Below are 8,757 nucleotides of genomic sequence, written 5' to 3' on the forward strand. Positions count from 1 at the left end.
AAAACAGATCATTATTCAGATTGACGGTGCCCCATAACAGTGGTTTCTGACTCCCGCTGCATATTAAGAATCAGCAGGGAAATTATAAATACCATTGCTGAATTCTACCCCAGTTTAAATGACCAGAATCCAGGTAATGGGATTTTTAGAAAGCTCTTGACCTAAGTGTGCAGACAGGATTGAGAACCACTGGCCTAGCTGAATACCTGATCCTGTCCTTCTCCAGGCTTCCAGCGGATTCTCGCTCATCAGATTACCTTTACCCAGCCCCCACGAACCTATGTTTCTCAACTTTGGCAGGATGTTTTTCAGTCACCTGAGAGCTTTGAGAAATCCCCATGCCCAACCTACACTTCAGAACAACTAAATCAGTGCCTGGGGGAGGGACCCGGGTGTTAATAGTTCTTAAAGCTCCCCAGCTGATCCCAATTTGCAGCCAAGGTTGGAAACTCCTGCTGCAGAGCATCCCCAACACACGCAGCTAAGTGACTCAGCAGTGAATTAAAACTTCCCTGGCTACCCTTGGGGGAGGAGGGCCCTGGGACAGCTGGATTTTCATGCTGCCCAGGAAAACACATCATCCGGAGCTTTACCTGATCACCCAATGAGAGAGAATGGATTATTTCACATCTGTATTTGCCTGATTTATTTATATCCTTCTGCTTTGGGAAATACAAATGTTCACATTGGGAATTGGCCCACCAAGCTGCAGTTGTCCATAGCCTCCTTTCATAGTTGATTGTCTGAACATTTTTTGTAGAAAGAAAATATGAGCTTTATTTAATAGGCTATTCGGTAAGAGGTTGAAAACAGCTGGTCGTAAGTGAACACTTTTTTTTTTTTCAGTGATTCCACCCAAACGAAGAACACCCTGAGCCTGCAAAGTGATTCCCAGGGGGCCCCTTACATTCCCATGGGTGCTGCAGGGCTGGGATCCCCCCTGGTGCTTGCAGAAGTAGCCATTTTCTTGCAGCTTCTGCTCATTCTAGTACTCAGAAACCAAGGGGTCCTCTGCCTGGGCAGAGGGACGTGGTACAGAGCTCTGTGATGGCTGTGTGCCCATTATCTAATTCGGTGTAAGGCTTCAGGTCTCCCCATTCTCAACAACCCCAGCCCAACCTTACTTTGCCCCCTTTACTTAATCCTGTGATTTCTAGTATCCTTAGTCAGAAAGGAGTGTGATCTTTGTACGTAGGTCATTTTAAAGAGATCTCTTTAAAGAGAACCACGTAACACTTGAGCAAAGGGCCCCCTATCAGTCTAAGGCAAATCCTAATTTGAATAGCCACCACCAGGCCATGGGATGAAAATCCGGAGGGCTGTATGCCATAATCAGATGGAGTTTAGCGGCCTCTCTTCTGATTAATTTCAGGCTGGAGACACAGCGCTTCATGTTGCTGCCGCCCTAAATCACAAGAAGGTGGTTAAAATCTTACTGGAAGCTGGAGCAGATGGGACCATTGTTAATAATGTAAGTTAAGTTGCAACAGTGTTTCTAAAAATCATTCCCACCCCTTCCCAGAATGGAGCATGTTGTTAACTACCTCACTTCCTGCAGGGCACATAGCCTCACCCAGTCTTATTCTGCAAAGGGCACAAAGCCCCCGCAGCCTTACTCTGTAAGAGCTGGGGTTCTGTTAAAGCTGAGGACCCCAGAGGTGGACTTGAGGGAACCCTTGCTCCTAGCAGCCCCATGAGTTGATGAACCCTAAGGCTTTATCCTTAGACTCTTAGATGAAGTGAGCACATCCTGCCAGTAAAGGGAAGGTCGTGGGTGTCTAAGTAAACTGACAAGTGGATGTTATGGAAAGTGAGTTCCTGCCCTGTAAACGAATAGGCTACTCAGAAAAGTGGCCACATGACCGTCAGATTAATCATCCTCAAAACTCTCTTCTCTCTCCAAAATCACCTTATTCTTTCCCTCTCTCTCTCTCTCTCAATATCCCACCCCACCCTATTCCCTCTCTCTCCTAGGTTCTATGGCAGGCACCAGCTCAGGCACCCTTTCTCCCTTGAGGCTGACCTGTGGTCTCTGCCCTCCTGAAGTAGCCCAGACTCAGGGGCTGGGGACAGAACAGTTGTGTAGAGAGTTGGGGAGTGTTGGAGCTGGCAAAAGGCTCCTGTATCTAGTCCCCAGCTTCCTCCTCCACCTCTTCCTCCTCACAGCTCTCCTACCTATATTGTGTGGTGCATCATCGTACCTGTCCCATGATGGCCTTTCCCTTCTTTTGAATCCCACTGTTAGCAACTCCTACTTTTTGCCTTTATCTCCCTAGAGCCTCCGATATGGCCAAAGCTTCCTAATTGTTCTTTACAATCCAGGTCCTGAGACTGGCTGGGGCCTGATCTTCCAAGTGTCCTCCAGGGAAAATTCATTGCTTGGCTGGATTTTATGATCCTTTGTGTTTCTTCAACTGAAATCTTCCACCGTGACCTTGTCTTTTACATTCCCTCCTCTCTTTTCTAGGAAGCATTCCTTGGTGGGCAGGTATCCCAGAGCTTTGCTTCCTAGAGGGTCAGGACTCTCTTGCTGTATGTTGTTAATCATTATGCTCTCAGGTGTGACTTGGCTCCTGCACTAAATGGGGCGAGGCTCAAGAGCAAGGCCAGGTCTTATGTGTGATTATATCTTGTTGAGCTTGCTTACATGCTGGTGTGACTGCAGAGTTGCTGTCCCAGTTGGGCTAGATGTGTGCAGGGTTGGTGTCTTTACTCACTTGTCCTCCCCTGTGCCTTTCCTTAGGCAGGCCAGATTCCATTGGAGACTGCCCGCTACCACAATAATCCGGAAGTTGCTCTTCTCCTCACTAAAGCTCCCCAGGTAGGATTTATTGCATTTTCCATTATATTGATTATGTGGGGCTGCAAAGTTGTTGGGAATCTCCAGTGGCCATCTATTAAAGCCAATTCAAAATAACTTAAATCAGAAATTGATGGGTTTGCAACCAGGCAGTGGAAAATGCAGGAATCCACGTGGGCCTCCAAGATAACCAGAACCGGAGACATAAGGTTCAGTGGGCTCGTTTTCATACATGGACATCCTTTCTTCTCTGTGGCTGGATCATGGTCATTACCAGCTTTGTGGATTATAACTCCCCAAGTACTCAGCGAAGAAGTTCTGGTTTAAATGATACAGAAGAAGATCATGATTGGCGAGGTTGGGGCAAATGCCCTGAACAAGTAGGACAGGCACTTTAGGAAGATAGCTGTATCCATTGACTATGTGGTTGGAAGGGGCATTTCCTGGAGAAAGGTGGGAGGAAGGGATCCAGTCTAGGCAAACAAGGCAGTAAAATGTCCATTAGAGGCAGTCAAGTATAATAGTGTTCTTTCCTTTTTTATTGAATATAATGGTATTTGGAGCATCATTTAACTTAAAAAATTGATATCATTTGAGTTGAGATTGAAATTATCTAACATTTAATAATGTATAAGCTATTCATCATTTCAGCACCCTGAAGTAACTTTTTATTCATATTACCTTTCAGACACATAATTTTCATAATTGTGCCTACAATATACATACCCTTTTGTATCCTGCCCTTTATCCTAACTATAGTAGGAAAATGTTCTGCAGTTCACATAATTCATCATAATGAAAGCCAGTTTGCTTTTTTGTTGCTGTCCAATATTTTGTTAACCTAAATGTCCAATATTAAGGATATGGTTTGCTTCCTGATTAGAGGTACTCTGTTACATTACAGCAAAAACAGATTAGTTTTCGAACTTATTATGCCTGATAACTGTGAGAAGGTAAAGTCTCAGAGAGCCAGAGGAAGATTCCAGATACCAGCCTGCTGCGCCTGAGCCCCATCACCCCAGGGGTCTGCATGGCCTTTATTTCATTTGTTTTCAAAACCTACCTGATATAACTAGCAGATTCTGGAAGTGGTGAAGATTTTTGCCTTCTGAAAACTGATCACCCTGTTGCCCACGGAGTTGGTCCTTCTCAGTGGTGTCTGGAAGTCTGTGGAATCCCTGACAGACACAAGTCAAGTGGTCCTTTGGAAAAAGTTTCCACTTCTTTCCGACTATTTGCAAACAAATCATCAACGGAATCACATCCATGAATCCTGGTAGAAAAATGCTGGTCTTTTACAGATCAAAAAGTATGGGATGCTATAATAAAGGTCAGAATCCATCTCTGTTCTATGGCATTTCAGTGTTTGGCAGTTTGGAGAGCCAGCTCTGTCCTTGGCTGTATGAAGATCATCGAATTTTGTGGGGTGGAGTATCCCCAAGGCACACAGAATTATAGGCCTTTAACCCACCTGCCCTTTGTTTTCCAGAACTCAAGGATCTGAGTTCATAGAGAAAAAGCTTTACCGTGGACCATTTTCCTGTGTGATTCTCCTTTAGTGTTTCCATTAAAAAAAAAAAAGACTTCAGTTTTTCCACACCCATTTGAATGGCAAATAAAATGACATTTTATGGAATATTTTATGTAATTATATATGCTAAACTCTATTCTCAACATGAAGAAGGAACTTTGGAATGTGCATAAAATTGTATACATGCCGTTCTTCTGTTCTGAGGTTCTAGAACTAGCCTTCCTGTGTGTGAAACAGGAAATTCCTTGCCTTGGGATGTTAGCTGACCATGGATTTCACTGGCTCACAGCAGTACTAAGAGGTTACTTTCTAAAGATCCATATACCCTGATTTCCGTGAACTGGAAAAGATTGATGACCTTCCATTTAGTAGACGACATGGTTCGCTGAGAAAGGCTGTAAGCCATGCAAAGTTATTTTCATTGGCTAATAACATGGTCTATGGAGGGAATTATTCTGATGATTTGAGTGACCTCTGAGTATCCCTTCCCATTTTAGATTGATACGGTTCACAAATGCTTCTGAAAGTGAATTTGGGGTTGATGTTGGGGCTGTATTCTGTTCCAGGAGTCCATAAGCTGAATGAGCAAAGGGCACTAGTCACTCCTCATCAGACTTGACTTCCTAGTGAGTCTGAATTTAGCTTACGAAAGGGCTTAGGACAGTGGCTTTCAGACCTTTTGGTCTAGGGACACTTAATGTTCTAGAGGCCCATAAAGAGCTGTGTTTGTATCTGTTAATAGTTACCATATTTGAAATTCAACTTGAGAAATGTTTTTAAATGAATAAACATTTTTAACTCTATGTTACCACAAAATGAACTTGTTTTTGTGAAAAGTAACTTTATCAAAACAATTTGTGTGAGGAGAGTAAGTAGCATTATTTTTCATTTCTGCAAATCTCCATACTGTTTTCCTAAAAGGAAGATGCATGTGATCCATTGGAGTATCGTGTGCAGCTTCTGGTAAACACCGCTGTATACTCAGTGTGAGAGAGAAAAAGGCCGACATTGTTGTAATATTATGAAGGTAATTTTAGCCTTGGTTCCAGGACACTTTCAGAGCTGTTGGCTTAGGGGATGAGAATACAGTTTAAAAATCTGGTTCAGCCACAGGCAGATATTGTCAGGAATTCTCCATTTAGGTGGTACCTGCTGCCCATAGAGGTTTGTCCCATAATAGTGTCACTTGAATTTAATGAACACAAAGTTGAACATTGAGCTAAAAACTATGGTGAGCTATCTACCTATGAAGACAAGATGTTTTATTGCAGAGAAATTGTGAGACCTTGAAAAAGGTGTTTTTACTTGCTGGACCTCCTTGGTTAAAGGGGGTGCCCCTGGAAATGGGAAGGAAGGGGCTTGGGGGAAGGGTCTGGAGCTGGGCCAGAGATTGAAGGTTTCTGAGAGCTCAAAGATTTGTACCCTCGTTAAACTTCCTCTGCCAGTCAAGGTACTCTAGGGAGCAAGGCAGGAGGAAGACACCTAACAGTGATTGATGGTCCAGGGTGTACCAGCCGCCTGCTTTGTCGTCGTTAATTCCATTAACTCCCCATATTTACACTGGAGAATACAGAGAGGGCAAATGACCTGCCCAAAGATTCTACAGCTAGCTGCTACTGGGTTCCAAAATCAGGCTATCAGACCCCATGTCTACATGCGTGTGTCTGTTCTACCTTCCTGCACTCGAAGGGGCAGACCAAATGCTTCCTTCTGGGGAGGAGATTCCTGTCCCATGGTTGGGACCATGGTTCACAGACACACTTCAGTGTTTGAATCAAACTGCAAATATCCTTGAATACGGTTTGGTCAAGAGAAAATCTGATGGGCTAGTTCAGATCCCATGTACCAAGATGGTGAGCCTGTGCCTGGCCCGGGGCTGCCACGTTTGACCACTCCAGGGGATGCCATTCCTGTCCTAGTCTCTGTGAGTGGCATTCCCTGGAGCTCAGCCATACACAGCCTACACACACCTATACGGTGGCCGTGGCCCGGCACATAAATGCCTGTTCTCGTCCTAGACCGTAAGCTACTGGAGATCAGGGATAATGTGCTTCTCCTCTCTGGGTCCCTAGAGAGCCCGGCGCAGGACCTAGGAAGCCTAGCAGACAGTCTGGAAGTGCTTGTTGATGTGAACGCTTGGTCTCTCCCACTAGGCTGGAAGCTCCATTAGATCAGAGCACCAGGTCCAAGGCCGAGTCCATCACAGTGATGCTGCGCACGCCAGTGGTTTGTAATCTTGCCTCTTGCCTCCTTCAGGTCTTGCGCTTCAGTCGTGGGCGAAGCCTGAGGAAAAAGAGAGAGAGGCTCAAGGAAGAGAGGAGAGCTCAGTCTGTGCCAAGAGATGAGGTGGCACAAAGCAAGGTGGGGGGTAGCCCTCCCGCGCCTCCCCAACTTCACCCCCTTCCAGAGGGTGGGAAACGCGCGCTGCTGCTTCTGGGCTCGAGTGGCAGCGGCCATGCCCTCCTCTGTCTCTCCTTCCCACTGCTTCTTCAAACTGCCGTCCGTGCTTTCTCTTCAGCTCCCTGTCCTCCACTCCTCCAAGGTTCAGATCGTCTGCCTGTTCGCCCGTCTTTCCCAGCCCCCTCTTTCTATGGCCTTGTCACCACCATGCGGACAGCTCCGCCTCAGACCCTGTGCCCTTAATTGTATGGGGCAGTGGTTTGCCACGTGTGGCATCCACTGTGTCACCTGGGACCTTGTTAAATATGCAGAGTCTGGGGCTTCACCCCAGACCTACTGGATCAGAAACTCTGGGAGGGGGCCCAGCAAGCTGTGTTTGAACGAGCCCCGCGGGTGACCCTGATGTGGACTAAAGTTTGACCACCACTGGCCTAGGTTGCTTCCTCCCTTTCTGCTTAGGGAATGGACTGAGGCTGTGTTAGCCCATGTGATTCCTCTGTGAGAACTGAGAAGAAGATGCCCCCTGGGCAGCCCAGCCCTGCTCGGGCACATACGGTAAAGCGAGCCCGAGCTGGATTTCAGCTCCCTCTGCTAGGTGCCCTTGTATGGGGACAGCCTGCACGACTAGACACCATAGTCTTGGAACGAACTCTGCCTTTCAGCTCTCCCAGGACGAAAAAGGCTAGGATATAAAGACAACTTTTGGTCCATAAAATTTTATACCATGTACTCATTATTCTATTTCAAAATCTTATCCGTGTCCAGGGTTAAGGCATTGTAACTCTGATTAAGTTCCTGTGGGTGTATTGTATATATTAATTTGTAAAAGCTCTTATAAGGAGTGGAAATGTGATGTTTTTTCATTTCAGAGATTTCCCATACTCCATTATGAATTGTGAGGTCCAAGCTCAAAGAATGAATGGTATTTTTGTTGTGGTTGCGGTTGTTGAAATGCAAAAAAAAAAAATCAAAAAATCTCTAACGCTGAAGTGTTTGTGGTAGGTTCCCGAAGCTCTAGAATATAGAATTAGACCCAAGACTATATTTAGTTTGGCACCTAATAGAGTCAAAGCCAAATATTCAAGCAACTGGGAAAACGGAAGATGTGCAATGTCAACCACCAGGCAGTGTTCCCTGTTTGTCGTTGGCTCAGAGTCCCACGGGTCCTTTCGTGGATGCAGTCTTGCAAACAGCATTTTACACCATTACAGAAAAAGGCAGAGGGGGGCAATTAGAACTGGTTTCTGGGCTTTTTTTCTTTCCTCTGTAGGGAAGTGTCTCAGCAGGAGACACCCCCAGCAGTGAACAGGCTGTACCCAGAAAAGAAGAGGCCAGAGAAGATTTCCTGTCCACCTCCCCAGAGCCCAGAGCAAAGGACAACAGGCAGAGAAAGTCAAGGCCCAAGGTCAGGAGGCCTGTGAAAGCAGCCAGGGGAGGGCTGGGAGACAGGTTGGCAGAGGGCCCTGGGATAGCGTCATACCCAATAGCTAGAACGCCACTTTGCTTGGCTTGCTGGTTGGGAGCCAGAGCACAGAACTTAAATCTGGCTAACTTCAAACACACGGTTAGTGTGCTGATAGATTTCTTTTGACGTGGGCTGCTGAGAGGGGAATGCCATGAGACCGAGCAAGGCGGGAGTAAGATGGGAGCCGTGAATAAGATGGGAGCGGTGGGCTGGGTGTCAGTCCTGCGGATGTCATGGTGCTCAGGGGGATTGTCCCTTCCTCTCCCACAGGTGTCAGCGTTTTCTGACCCCACCCCACCAGCAGACCAACAGCCTGGACACCAGAAGGACGCGCATGCACATAATCATCCTAAAAAGAGGCCCAGGCACCGATGCTCCCCCCCGCCCCCTCCCCATGAGTTCAGAGCATACCAGCTCTACACACTGTACCGGGGCAAGGACGGGAGAGTGATGCAGGTACCTAGTGAGCCCTGTCTGGGCCTAGGAGCACAGGGAGAGTGATGCAGGTACCTAGTGAGCCCTGTGTGGGCCTAGGAGGATGGGAGAGTGATGCAGGTACCT

The 8,757-nt window shown here is 46.6% G+C and overlaps 1 protein-coding gene across 12 annotated transcripts in view; it reads left to right on the forward strand.

Moving 5' to 3' along the window:
• ANKRD6 (ankyrin repeat domain 6) overlaps positions 1 to 8,757 on the forward strand; it is a 186,405-nt gene that overhangs the window by 162,439 nt on the left and 15,209 nt on the right. For 10 of the 12 annotated variants that reach the window (XM_081828658.1, XM_081828655.1, XM_081828662.1 and 7 more), the window contains 5 exons: positions 1,373 to 1,471; positions 2,744 to 2,821; positions 6,588 to 6,692; positions 8,002 to 8,136; positions 8,467 to 8,652. In XM_081828658.1, the coding sequence (XP_081684784.1) occupies positions 1,373 to 1,471; positions 2,744 to 2,821; positions 6,588 to 6,692; positions 8,002 to 8,136; positions 8,467 to 8,652 (603 nt within the window). The remainder of the gene's footprint in view (positions 1 to 1,372; positions 1,472 to 2,743; positions 2,822 to 6,587; positions 6,693 to 8,001; positions 8,137 to 8,466; positions 8,653 to 8,757) is intronic. The other 2 variants (XM_081828659.1, XM_081828657.1) reach the window with 1 other exon arrangement.

The sequence above is a fragment of the Leptonychotes weddellii genome, chromosome 8, assembly GCF_054177405.1.
Source record: "Leptonychotes weddellii isolate Sample4059 chromosome 8, ASM5417740v2, whole genome shotgun sequence".
In the NCBI taxonomy this organism is placed as follows: Eukaryota; Metazoa; Chordata; class Mammalia; order Carnivora; family Phocidae; genus Leptonychotes; species Leptonychotes weddellii.